General features: G+C 41.0%; 1 protein-coding gene across 14 annotated transcripts in view; it reads right to left on the bottom strand.

The window, feature by feature from the left end:
* RPS6KB1 (ribosomal protein S6 kinase B1) overlaps nucleotides 1–13,905 on the bottom strand; it is a 61,273-nt gene that overhangs the window by 17,989 nt on the left and 29,379 nt on the right. For 5 of the 14 annotated variants that reach the window (XR_010582128.1, XR_010582129.2, XM_065532362.2 and 2 more), the window contains exons 5-8: nucleotides 5,716–5,863; nucleotides 4,694–4,768; nucleotides 2,143–2,200; nucleotides 598–698 (exon numbers count right to left, since the gene is read on the bottom strand). Coding sequence is in view for 8 of the 14 variants with exons in the window: in XM_065532362.2 (XP_065388434.1) it covers nucleotides 598–698; nucleotides 2,143–2,200; nucleotides 4,694–4,768; nucleotides 5,716–5,863 (382 nt within the window). In the remaining 6 variants the exon portion in view is untranslated. Of the gene's footprint in view, nucleotides 1–597; nucleotides 699–825; nucleotides 1,521–1,884; nucleotides 1,960–2,142; nucleotides 2,201–4,693; nucleotides 4,769–5,715; nucleotides 5,864–13,905 lie in introns of those variants that run through there. The other 9 variants (XR_010582130.2, XR_012425559.1, XM_045375110.3 and 6 more) reach the window with 4 other exon arrangements.

The following is a 13,905-nucleotide window of genomic DNA, read 5'->3' on the forward strand; positions in this document are numbered from 1 at the left end:
TGATTCTCCCACCTCAGCCTCCTGAGTAGCTGGGATTACAGGCACCCACCATCATGCCCAGCTAATTTTTTTTTTGTAGTTTTGTAGAGATGGGGTTTCACCATGTTGGCCAGGCGTCTTGAACTCCTGACCTCAGGTGATCCACTCGCCTCAGCCTCCCAAAGTGCTGGGATTACAGGTGTGAGCCACTGCGCCCAGCCAATATTTACATATTTTCATTTTTAAAACTCGACTTATATAATTAATATTCACTTTTCAATTTAAGTAACAAACCAAAATTAATGTTTAGACTGGCTTTTACAGTCTAAAACATTATATAACATTTTATGTAAAGATTCCAAAAATATGAAAAACTATGAGTAAGGATTAAACTAAAAAAGGCAGTTGAGCGACTATTATCCTCAACTTCTTTTACTCTCACCAAGTGTAATTACCTAAAGACTTAAAACATCAGCAAGTACTATGATGCCATAAATTCTGAGGGAGGAAATACACAAAATAGAGAGATGAATATGGGGCTTTGAAAATGGCCATGACCTGTGTGGGAGGATTTTAAGATGATTATTTACTATAGAATTGTTTACGGTATGTCTCCACCTTGGTGATTAAGCATGATATTCTCCGGCTTCAGGTCTCTGTAGATGATCCCCTTTTGATGTAAATGCCCCAAAGCCATGGAGATTTCTGCCAAGTAAAAGCTGGAAACAAAAGTGATTTAATAAAATTAAAAAAGAGTGTAATCTATCCATAGCAGTTTATGTATGGAGCAAAATTCCTTGAAAGAAACAGACATGCACCGAAGACCAAATTAGTGGGATAGGGGGATGTGTGGGAAAAAGAGATGGCATAGGATGCTGCCAAAAGGCATGGGGACATTTATGTTTCACTCATTTTAGTGAAACTATAAAGTGCTTTATTTTGCCATTAGAATATACTGCTAAAATTGCAAAGATGTCCAGAATATGCTAAACTGCCATTGGTCATGTTTTGTTCTGTCTGTGTAGGAATTAAGCTAATAGTCATTCATTTTAAAGCAAATTTCTCCCATCCACACCCAACTTTAAAATCCCACAGGAAATAGGAACTTTGTTATTCTCAGAGATCAAGTCTTGATTTCAAAAGGGATCTTATAACCTGACCCTTAGAAGCCCACTCATCCCTTACTTAATACAGCTACATATTTATAGACAGCTTAGGCCCACAGTATCTGCCCTCCCTCCTGCCAGCCAGCCCACAACTATAAACTGTGTGACACTCAAATTTATCTACCTCAAAAGAATAAAGGGCTGAATCAACCCTGTCTGGATTCGAAAAGCACAAGGCACTGCAATACTGGCTGCATAACAATGTTGCAATCCTGCAGATTACTCCAGGATGGAGAGGGTGTGTCCTAGAGGACTGAGGCAATTTCACAGCCAGCAGGACCACAAACAGCCTCCAACACGGCTCAGTGAGCCTCCTCCAAAAAAGGGCACTTCATCCCTAAGGCTCTTAAATGCAGCTTCTGTGTTAGAAAAGGCCTGAAATTAAACAATGGAATGCAGTTTTGGTAATCAAGGTAGAAAAAAACATTTAAGTGTTGTTTTCTATTAAATTAATGTGTAGGATAAACTGATTTATTGTGACCCAAGATTGTTGCTTCACAAAAGGATGTGCATATTTTTAACTTGAAGCAGATGACATGTTTAGAAATAGGAGGGTAAATCCCATCCTGACTATATAATCAATCCACAGATGATATGCCCAGGCTTATCACCTCCCTAAGACTGCACCTTGAGAAATAGCCTAAAAAAAAAGGAGATGATTTCTGATAATTTCCATTGTTCCACACATAAAGGTTCACTGGAAAACCACACTCACCCACAGCCAAGGCAGGCAGCTTACCAATTCAAGGAAAGAAAGCCGCAATGAGAATGGTTCTGTTAGGAACAACTGGTGTGAAGAGCGTTCCACTCAAGCCTAAGGGCAAAGGAATGATGTGACCTCCATAGCTGCCCAGTCCCAAAACTACTTCTCCCCCTTGAGGTCCTGAGTGACTGACTGGCTCCAGATCAATTTACTGAATCATGTGGATGCCCATAGTGGGAATGGGGCTTTGCTTGTAATTACCTGAATCTATGCAACCACAAAAAGTTCACTTACCAGGCAGTGTCTTCCATAAATATTCCCTCTCTTTCTAACTGCATAAATAGTTCTCCTCCTGTAAAGAAAAAGAAAAAACATTAGAGATAAAACAATATTTATTTCCAACCCACTTCTAATGAAAGAGTTTGTGCTTTCCTTCTAACCATAATTAAAAGACATCAGTTCCTTAAAAATGAAAAACAGATCCTAAAAATTATAGGTTTTAAAACTAAGTCCTCAGGATTCTATTTTTAGTAGCATTCTTATTCTTCTGTGACACACATATGTTTAAAAACTAGAACTGGCTTGGAATTCCAGGTTTTATATCTACAAACTTTAAAATATTTGTAGATTCCAGACCTGAGGTTAAAAAAAAAAATCTTGATTAAAGACTCTAACATTTTACCCATAAGTAGAAAAATGACAGTCTACAATTAAATCACCCTCACTAATTTTAGTCAATGCTCATATTTCATATTTTCAGAACCCTTAAATAAACAGAATGAACCTTGGCAGTGGCCTAGTAAAAAACATGGCACAATTTGAGTATCAAAATAAATAATGATAATAAAGGGTTATATCACATTGAATGATATTAGAATACCTAAGTCCATAATAACATAAATAAAGGAATACATAAATTTTTTAGATGGGGAAGAAGAATGCCAAGTAGAATTACAGTAGAATGCCAAGTAATAAATGAAGAAGGCATGACGGAATAAGAAAAATTACTTGCCAAACATCACAATTAATTGTTGCAGGCAAGAATCAATGGATGTCAAAACTGAATGTGGGCCAGGTGCAGTGGCTCACGCCTGTAATCCCAGCAATTTGGGAGGCCAAGGTGGGCAGATCATCTGAGGTCAGGGGTCATCTCTACTAAAAATAAAAAAATTAGCTAGGTGTGGTGGTGCATGCCTATAATCCCAGTTACCCAGGAGGCTGAGGCAGGAGAATCACTTGAACCTGGGAGGCGGAGGTTGCAGTGAGCTGAGATCGCACCACTGCACTCCAGCCTGGGCGACAGAGTGAGTGAGACTCCGTCTCAAAATACAACAACAACAACAAAAATGAACATGAAAGCTTGATGAAAGATATTTAAATCTCAAAGCATCTCCTCTAAAGATACTTATTAATTACAAAGGCAAAAATGTCACCAGGGAAAAAATCGGCAGACACCACTTTATATATGTGATCAAAGTTAACATCACAATTAATGGAACAAAGATATAAATATCATGTACCTCTTGATCTGAAGCATTAAGGAGGACACAATATCACTTCAATGGTCCTGCCAAAATTGCATAACCTGAATCTAATACTAAGGAAACATCAGCTAAACCCAAAGCATTCTACAAACTAACTGGCCTGTACTAATCAAAAATGTCAACATCATGAAAGTCAAAGAAAGACTGAGGAAATGTTCCAGATTAAAGGAAACTTTAAGTTATAATTGCATCAATGTTAATTTCCTATTTCTCATCATTTTAGTATAGTTATGTAAGATACTGTCCTTGATTTTAGAAAATATACACTGAATAGGCTGGGCGCAGTGGCTCACACCTGTAATCCCAGCACTTTGGGAGGCCGAGGTGGGTGGATCACCTGAGGTCAGGAGTTTGAGACCAGCCTGGCCAACATGGTGAAACCCCATCTCTACTAAAAATTAGCCGGGCATGGTGGTGGGTGCCTGTAATCCCAGCTACTCGGGAGGCAGAGGTTGTAGTGAGCCCAAGATTGCGCCATTGCACTCCAGTCTGGGCGACAGAGTGAGACTCCATCTCAAAAAATAAAAAATAAATAAAACATACACTGAAATTTTAGGGGTAAAGGGAAATCATGTCTGTAACACTCTCTTAAACAGTTCAAAAAATTATGTATGCATGCATATATATATGTATATACATATATACATATCTATAGACAGATACAAAATAAATGTGGTGAAATGGTAACATTTGGGGAATCTAGGTGAGAAATATATAGGAATTCTTTGAGAGAGAGTGTGTGTGTGTGACTGAGTCTCGCTGTGTTGCCCAGATTGGAGTACAGTGGTGTGATCTCAGCTCACCACAACCTCTGCCTCCCAGGTTCAAGCAATTCTCCTGCCTCAGCCTCCCAAGTAGCTGGGATTACAGGAGCACACCACCATGCCAGCTAATTTTTCTATTTTTAGTAGAGACAGGGTTTCACTATGTTGGCCCGACTGGTCTCAAACTCCTGACCTCATTATCTGCCCTCCTTGGCCTCCCAAACTGCTAGGATTACAAGCATGAACCACTGAGCCTGGCACAGGAATTCTTTATACTACTCTTAAAAGTTTTTGTGTTAAGTATGAAATTATGTCAAAATAAAGTTTTTCCAGGCAGGCATGGTGGCTCATACTTGTAATCCCAGCACTCTGGGAGGCCAAGGAGGGCAGATCACCTGAGATCAGGAGTTCAAAACCAGCCTGGCCAACATAGTGAACGCTTGGCTCTACTAAAAATACAAAAAAATAGCCAGGTGTGGTGGCGCATGCCTGTAGTCCCAGCTAACTGGGAGGCTGAGGCAGGAGAATTGCTTGAACCTGGGAGGCGGAAGTTGCGGTGAGCTGAGATCACGCCTCTGCACTCCATCCTGGGCGAGAAGAGTGAAACTCCACCTTCAAAAAACAAACAAAAAAAGTTTTTCCAACAGCAATAGTCACAAAAAAGTTACTACATTCTGCAGCTTTCTGTTCCATGTTACATGTTACTGCAAAATCTTTCTCAGAGAACTACACTGTGTTTGCTAGAAATAGATACCTGTGGTCAGGCGCAGGGGCTCACACCTGTAATCCCAGCACTTTGGGAGCCTAAGTCAGGTGGATCACCTGAAGTCGGGAGTTCGAGACCAGCCTGACCAATATGGCGAAACCCCATCTTTACTTAAAATTAGCCGGGCGTGGTGGCACATGCCTGCAATCCCAGCTACTCAGGAGGCTGAGGAAGGAGAATCGCTTGAACCTGGGAGGTGGAGGCTGCAGTGAGCCAAGATCACACCATTGCACTCCAGCCTGGGCAACAAGAGCAAAACTCTGTCTCAAAAAAAAAAAAAAAAAAGAAATAGATACCTGTCATCTAGAAATGATACAGAAGCAACAAGTTCCTACGAGGTGGTAGGCCCTGGGAAATGTGGATGATCTCCATTGTAAGCTACATACCCCATCACTAAGGCTACATTAAACTAAAAAGTCTTGTTTAAAGACCCAATTCCAAAAATAGTCAGTATGTTAAATAATTCTCCCAATGATTTAAATTACAGTATCTTACCCCAGTACAATTTGATGGCTCTGCATCACTTAGGTATTTGTTTTTCTGTTAAGTGACTGATTACAAAGGAATTAAAATAAAATTTTACAGATGAGGGAAAAAAAAATCTTTAGTTTCCTCCATATTTGTCTGCCAATAGAAACATGTGGTCACATCTGAATTTTGTCCTTCAGTGTACTCATCAATTTTAAGTACTATTTGATCATAATGGGAAAAAGTATTTTTCCATTGAAAAATAACATTTTGACCCAGTTTCTGGAGTCAATGCAAATAATTACACCAAACTCTGTGTACTGACCACTGAGATACTCAAGGATGAGGTAGAGTTTTCCACCAGTCTGAAAGGCATAAATTAAATCCACGATGAAGGGATGCTTTACTTCCTCCAGAATATTCCGTTCTGCTTTTGTATGAGCTGTATCTTTAGCATTTCTTACTATCATTGCCTAAAGGAAAAGAGATGATCTATAAGAACAAAGTAGTGAACATTTTTATTCTATAGTAACTGGAAAATCTATTTTGTGTTTTTCTTGCCAATACTGAACTATTAACCATAGTTCCCACTAGAAACTGAGATGGGGTAATGGAAAATGTTCACTTTATATATGCCTCTGTGCACTTTGGATTTTTTGCAGTGAACATGTAAATGAATTACCTAAAGAGACTTTTTTAAAAAGAAATCTGTAATCAGATCAAGTTTGTTCATATATTCACAAACGACTAAGTATCTACCATGCTCCAGGCTGTGCCAAGAAAGCAGAATAGAAAGAATGCCCTGTCCATAGGAGCCCAAAAGTCAACAGGAGCCCAAAGTCTCAGGGAAAAAAAGGCAAGTCAATGTAGGTAAGCGCAGGATGGTAAGGGTAAACAGGGGAACTACATCTGACCTACCAAAAAATCTTGCTTGAAAATTATTAAAATGAAATGTGGCCTGGACGCGGTGGCTCATGTCTATAATCCCAGCACTTAAGTGGGCAGAGGCAGGAGGATCGCTTGAGCCCAGGAGTTGAAGATCTGCCTGGTAACAAGCGTGACCCCATTCTCCACAAAAATGGTAAAAAAAAAAAAAAAAAAAAAAAAAGTACAAGGTAAAAAAAGGCATTCCAGTGCAAAAGAGGCTTGATAGGACAGGATATGTGTGGGGAATCTACAAGTAGTTCAGTATGGTTAGAAGTAGTTAGCGATTAGGCTAGAGAAGTAGGTAGAGGCCAGGAAATGGAAGGTCTGGGCATAGGAAGGTCTCGGTGAAATGAACAAACCTTTGGCTTTATGAAAGACACATCTAGCAGCAGTAGGGAGTATTACGAAAGAAATGAGACTAGTTAGGAGGCTAGTATAATAAACCAACTAAGAAGATCTGTAAGAAAATGAAGATAGAAAAAAATGAAAGGCTAATACATAATTTGCATTTGCTGACAAACTAGATATGAGAAGAAATGATGATACCTTTATTTCTGCATAATAGGATAGATAATGGTGCCATTCAGTATCGGCAAATGAAAGTGAAAAAGTTTTGGGAGAATGATGCCCTGTTTTAGACATGCCAGGTATAAGTTCCAGGAAGTTCCCCCGATGGTACACCTCCATAAGTAATATGGAAAGCAAATACACAGGTTATTGGTTGCAACATTATCTGTGAAAGTGAAACACTGGAAACAGCCTAAATGCTCAGACATAGGATACTGGCCGAAAAACTATGGAATCTACACAACATGTAACAAAGCTATAAAAATAAGAAAAATCGGCCGGGCACGGTGGCTCATGCCTGTAATCCCAGCACTTTGGGAGGCCGAGGCGGGCAGATCACAAGGTCAGGAGATCGACACCATCCTGGCTAACATGGTGAAACCCCCTCTCTAAAAAAAAAATTAGCCGGGCGTGGTGGCATGTGTCTGTAGTCCCAGCTACCCGGGAGGCTGAGGCAGGAGAATGGCATGAACCTGGGAGGTGGAGCTTGCAGTGAGCCGAGATCGCACCACTGCATTCCAGTCTGGGTGACAACATAAATAAATAAATAAATAAATAAATAAAAATAAGAAAACTCTCTATGAAAACAAGATACAAAAGAGTATTTAAATGTACAACAGCATGGATCCTATGCTATCTACTGTACAAGAAAGGGGAAATGAGAATATATTTATAATATGTATCTGCTTATACCTGCAAAAATGAAGACAACTAAGACAAACCAAAAGCTAATGATAATGGAAGGGAAGGAAAAGAAATAAGACTTTTGAGTATACCTTCTGAGTAAAACCTCAATGGTTTTATCATACATTTTTTTCTTTCCTAAATCAATTACAGTAATTATAAAATGTAGATTTTTCTTTTTGAACCATATTAATGTTTAATATATTCCAAAAATAAAATCAGCAAGGATGAGGGGTGGGAAGTACAACTGAATACAATAGGAATACATAAATTTAATTGACTATTACACCAACAACTTTACCACAGAAAGAGAAAGAGAAAAAAGATATAACAGAAAAAGGTTTTTTTCTTTTTTTAGATGGAGTCTCACTCTGTCACCCACACTGCAACCTCCGCCTCCCAGGTTCAAGTGATTCTCCTGCCTCAGCCTCCCGAGTAGCTGGGACTACAGGCACCCGCCACCACGCCTGGCTGATTTTTTTATTTTTAGTAGAGATGGGGTTTCACCATGTTGGCCAGGCTGGTTTCAAACTCCTGAGCTCATGATCCGCCTGCCTCGGCCTCCCAAAGTGCTGGGATTACAGGCGTGAGCCACTGCACCCGGTGAGAAAAAGATATTTAAGTAATTTTAGACTGCACACCCTTAGTGGCCTACATGTAAGCACACAAAAAATTTCCAAAGAAATATTAAATCAAACTTAGTAGGTTTGTAGCTGGAAATACTATTGGTATTATAATTTTCATTATGCATATACTGTACAACTGAACAAATGACTGCATTTATTTATGTTGTTACCAGAGATCTCACTGTAGAAAAAAGAAGATCCAAATATGAACTGAAAGAAGAATGTGGCAGGGCGCAGTGGCTCACACCTGTAATCCCAGCACTTTGGGAGGCTGGGGCGGGTGGATCACAATGTCAGGAGTTCAAGACCAGCCTGGCCAAGATGATGAAACCCCGTCTCTAATAAAAATACAAAAATTAGCCGGGTGTGGTGGCAGCAGCCTATAATCCCAGCTACTCAGGAGGCGGAGGGAGAAACTTGCTTCAACCCAGGAGGTGGAGGCTGCAGTGAGCCGAGATCATACCACTGCACTTCAGCCTGGGGAACAGAGCAAGACTCCGTCTCAAAAATAAAAAAATAAAAATAAAGAAGAATGCTATGGAATTGGACTAGAATTAGGGCTAACAATATGAAGCACTTTGGGAAGCCAAGGCAGGCAGATCACCATGTTTGCTGGGAGTTTGAGACCAGCCTGCCCGACATGGTGAAATCTCATCTCTACTAAAAATACAAGAATTAGCCAGGTGAGGTGGTGCGCACCTGTACTCCCAGTTACTCCAGAGGCTGAGGCACGAGAATCACTGGAACCCGGGAGGTAGAGGCTGCAGTGAGCTGAGGCAGCCTGGGGTCCAGGGCTGTGGAGAGCCATGCTCACACCACTGCACTCAAGCCTGGGCAACAGAGGAAGACCCTGTCTCAAAAAAAAAAAAAAAAAAAAAAAAAGGGCCAGGTGCAGTGGCTCACGCCTGCAATCCCAGCACTTTGGGAGGCTGAGGCGGGCAGATTATGAAGTCAGGAGTTCAAGACCAGCCTGGCCAACATAGTGAAACCCCATCTCTACTAAAAATACAAAAATCAGCTGGGTGTGGAGGCATGTGCCTGTAATCCCAGATATTCAGGAGGCTGAGGCAGGAGAATTGCTTGAACCTGGGAGGTGGAGGTTGCAGTGAGCCAAGACCACATCATTACACTCCAGCCTGGGCAACAGAGTGAACCTCCATCTCAAAAAAAAGAAAAAAACATTTTAAAGGGAGTATAGGGCCAGGCACAGTGGCTCATGTCTGTAATCCTGGCACTTTGGGAGGCCAAGGTGGCTGGTCAAGAGATCAAGACCATCCTGGCCAACATGGTGAAACCTCGTCTCTACTAAAAATACAAAAAATTAGCTGGGCGTGGTGGCCCACGGCTGTAGTCCCAGTTACTCTGAAGGCTAAGACAGGAGGATCGCTTGAACCTGGGAGGCAGAAGTTGCAGTGAGCTGAGGTCACACCACTGCACTCCAGCCTGGTGACAAAGCGAGACACTGTCTCAAAAAAAACAAAAGAAAAAAAAAAAGGAGTATAAAAAAATCTTTACAGAAGAATGACAATATAGAAAAAAATACAGAAAAAATAGAAAAGTCTCCATTTTATAATCACTACAGTAATATTTGATTTGGGCAAGAAATAATCCAGATAAAACCATTAAGTAAAGATTATTATGGGACAGAATATTCACATTGTTTCTATCATTCCATAGATCACTTGTTAATTACAAAAGAAAAAAGAGGCCTGGAACGGAGGCTCACGTCTGTAATCCCAACACTTTGGGAGGCTGAGGAGGGCGGATCACCTGAGGTCAGGAGTTTGAGACCAGCCTGGCTAACATGGTGAAACACCATATCTACTACAATTACAAAAATTAGAGAATTTTTTTCTACGAGAATTGCTTGAACCTGGAAGGCAGAGACTGCAGTGAGCTGAGATAGGGCCACTGCACTCCAGCCTGGGTAAGAGGGCAAAGCTCTGTCTAAAAAACAAAAAATAAAATAAAATAGAATCAGGCATGGTGACGTGTGCCTGTGGTCCCAGCTACTTGGGGGGGCTGAGGCAGGAGAATCGCTTGAGCCCAGGAGGTGGAGGTTGCAGTGAGCCAAAACTGCGCCACTGCACTTCAGCCTGGGCAACAGAGTGAGAGATTCCTTCTCAAAAAAAAAAAAAAGCCCTTATTCTTAGGAGATATATAGAAGAAATTAGGGTTGAAGTGCTATGAAATCTGCAGTTAACTCTCAAATTGTACAGCAGGAAAATTTATTAAAGTTAAAAACGTGAATATTCATAGATATACATACATGTGGGGGCAGGTAGAAAGGGAGGGACACACAGACAAAGAAAATATGGCAAAATGGTAACAACTAATGATCACTGAACTATTCTTGCAACTCTGAAAAGTTTAAAAAATTTCAAAGGTGTATTATTTTTGAACTGCTCAGGAGGTTTAAATTTTTGAATTCTTAAAATAAGCAATCAATTGTGAGGAAGTCTGAGAAGCCACAGACTAAGAGACAAGATGAAAAATAAGTAAAGTAGAATCACAGTAATAAAAGGAACAGAGTTTCAAAATGCTGTGGTCAGTAGCTTCAATGCAAAAGAAAGTTAAATTAAGGACGAACTCAGTAAAGACAACTGGATTCAGCAACTGGGACGTCAGTGATGACCTAGGGTACAGGAGCTTCACTGAAACAGTAGAGTTGGGCCACGTGCCGTGGCCCACACCTATAATCCAGCACTTCGGGAGGCCGAGGCAGGTGGATCTCTTGAGGCCAGGAATTCAAGACAAGCCTGGCCAATATGGTGAAACCCCATCTCTACTAAAAATGCAAAAATTAACCAGATACAGTGGTATGCCCCTGTAATCCCAGCTACTCAGGGGGCTGAGGCACGAGAATTGCTTGAACCTGGAAGGCAGAGACTGCAGTGAGCCGAGATTGGGCCACTGCACTCTAGCCTGGGTAAGAGGGCAAGGCTCTGTCTAAAAAACAAAAAATAAAATAAAATAGAATCAGGCATGGTGACATGTGCCTGTGGTCCCAGCTACTTGGGAGGCTGAGGTTGCAGGGTTGCTTGAACACAGGAGTTGGAGGCTGTAGTGTACTACGATCGTATCTGAGAACAGCCACTGCACTCCAACCTGGTCAAATAATGAGACTGTCTCTTAAAAAAAAAAAAAAAAGTAGAATCATAAATCAAAATATGGTAGTGAAAAAAGAATAATGCCTATAATCCCAGCACTTTGGGAGGCCAAGGTGGGTGGACTGCTTGAGCTCAGGAGTTCGAGACCAGCCTGACCAACATGGTAAAACCCCGTCTCTACAAAAACAAAAATTAGTCGGGCATGGTGACATGCACCTGTGATCCCAGCCACTTGGGAGGCTAAGGCTGGAGAATTGCCTGAACCCAGGAGGCAGTGAGCCGAGATCACGCCACTGCACTCCAGCCCGGGTGACCAAGATTTCGCCTCAAAAATTAAAATTAAATTAAAAAAAAAAAAAAAAACAGGAAGTCAAAGGAAATCACGTCGGACATCCTTAAGTAGGAAGAGAGGCAGTTGGCTAAAAAGAGTAGAGGGGCTGATAGGAAAGGCTCCAAACAGTTGTAGAGAATGGAAGGATTTATCTAAGGATATGCAGAAAAATTGCTGGGAAGTGCTTAGGGTCGAGGTGAGTTGGGGTCATAGAGTTTTCCCAACAGCAATCTATAGGTTTGTGTGATTTCTGCTAGTAATGCTCAGTAGCTGAGATATAGCAATAAAGGCACACTGACAAGTGAGCTAATGCAGATTAGGGTTTTCCTGAGCAGAAGGTCAATGGAGCTAGCAACTGATAAAGTGGCCGATTATGCCCATAAGGCTGGATTCAGAATAAAGTGAAATAAGAAGGGGTCTAAAAAGTTGAGGACAAAAACAGAAAAGTCAAAGAACTAAAGGGCTTAGGGCCAAAAAATAGGCATTGTAGGAATCAAGTAAGTCTAAAGTGAGAAAGTTATTGTTCTATGAAACCACAATATTTCAGAGGTGGAGAATATCTTTGGCCAAAGGTTCTAAAATGTACAGTGGGAGGTGAACTAATGCTGTAGGCAATAGTATTTTGCTTCCATGGTATATTTTTGTTGCAACTGGTAGGGTCAGGTGATGACTGTTGATAGTCTTTTCCTCACTATTCCACTCTAAGCAAATACCTGAATGGTACCATTCCTATAAGAAGTAAACAGTCCCAGGAGGACTAATAAATCCAGACAGAATGTCCAGATTGAAACAACTCACTTACGGGGACACGTGGTTCTACTTTGATATCATCTTAAAGGCTGGGGGAAGAGGTATACTCTTACCACACAGTCAGGTCAGAGGGGTTAGTACTCTGCCTCCAGGATAATTAAAATCAGAAGGAAGGAACTCAAAGGGAGCCTACAGTCATCTTACTTGAGGATTTAGGAAGGAAAGCCCTGAACTTAACCTTAATAACATCTTTATTTTCATTATTTTTGCTATAAGCTTGCTTTCAAGGACAAGGAAGGAGACAATATCAGATCCTCTAGCCAGGATTAAGAAAAGAACCCCAAGAATGGGAAACAATGGCAACCAAGGAAAACCAGAGGCAAACAGCTTAGGTCCTAGATCCCTGGGCCCCAAAATGAGGCCTGACACTTAGCAGTAATTAAGTCTATGGATTTACCAATATACCACCCCCACTTACCATGGATGGGGAAAAAAAACCCAATACTCTTTTTTTCACTAGATGTGCCAAAAACATACTTCACCCAAGATCTAATTATGCCTAATATGGTCAGGCCTGATTATCCGATATAAACAATGTATCACAAGGAATGAATCACTTAAGAATCTTGACCAGAGGCTGGGCACAGTGGCTCACACCCGTTATCCCAGGACTTTAGGAGGCTGAGGCAGGCGGATCACTTAAGGTCAGGAGTTTGAGACCAGCCTGGCCAACATGGTGAAACCCCGTCTCTACCAAAAGTACAAAAATTAGCCAGGCGTAGTGGTATACACCTGTAGTCCCAGCTATTGGGGAGGCTGAGGCACGAGAATCACTGGAACCCAAGAGGCAAAGGTTGCAGTGAGCTGAGATTGCTCCACTGCACTCCAGCCTGGGTGATGGAGTGAGACTCTGTTTCAAATAAAAAAAGAAATCTTGACCAGTACTTCTTTCAGTATTTCTGGAACAAGCACTATTATGCTGCCTTCAATTCTATACCTAACATGTTTTACAGATTAAAAAATCATTAATCTAAAACAATTCCAACAGGAAAGTCAGATAGCAGGTATCAATGCCAACCCACTGAAGCAGAAACTGATGTTAAGAATAGCTAGATGGCTTTTTAAAGACAATTACCAATAAAATTGTGGTGACAATATTTGTTTCTCAGCTTTCAAACTGAGAAGTCATTTATACTGCCTAAATAAAAATCAGCAAGAAGGACCAAAGTTTTACAAGTCTTATAATTTTTTAAAAAGTCATTTTGATTGTCTTTGAAAGTAGTTCTCCACCAGAAGTTTTGTTTTAAGTCAGTGGAGGCCAGGCGCAGTGACTCATGCCTGTAATCCCAGCAAAAGGAGGGTGGAGTCAGGAGTTCGAGACCAGCCTGGCCAATATGGCAAAGCCCCGTCTCTACTAAAAATACAAAAATTAGCTGGGTGTGGTGGGTGCCTGTAATCTCAGCTACTCAAGAGGTTGAGGCAGAAGAATCACTTGAACCCGGGGGAAAAAAAAAAAGACA

Source organism: Macaca fascicularis, chromosome 16, assembly GCF_037993035.2.
Source record: "Macaca fascicularis isolate 582-1 chromosome 16, T2T-MFA8v1.1".
Taxonomy (NCBI): Eukaryota; Metazoa; Chordata; class Mammalia; order Primates; family Cercopithecidae; genus Macaca; species Macaca fascicularis.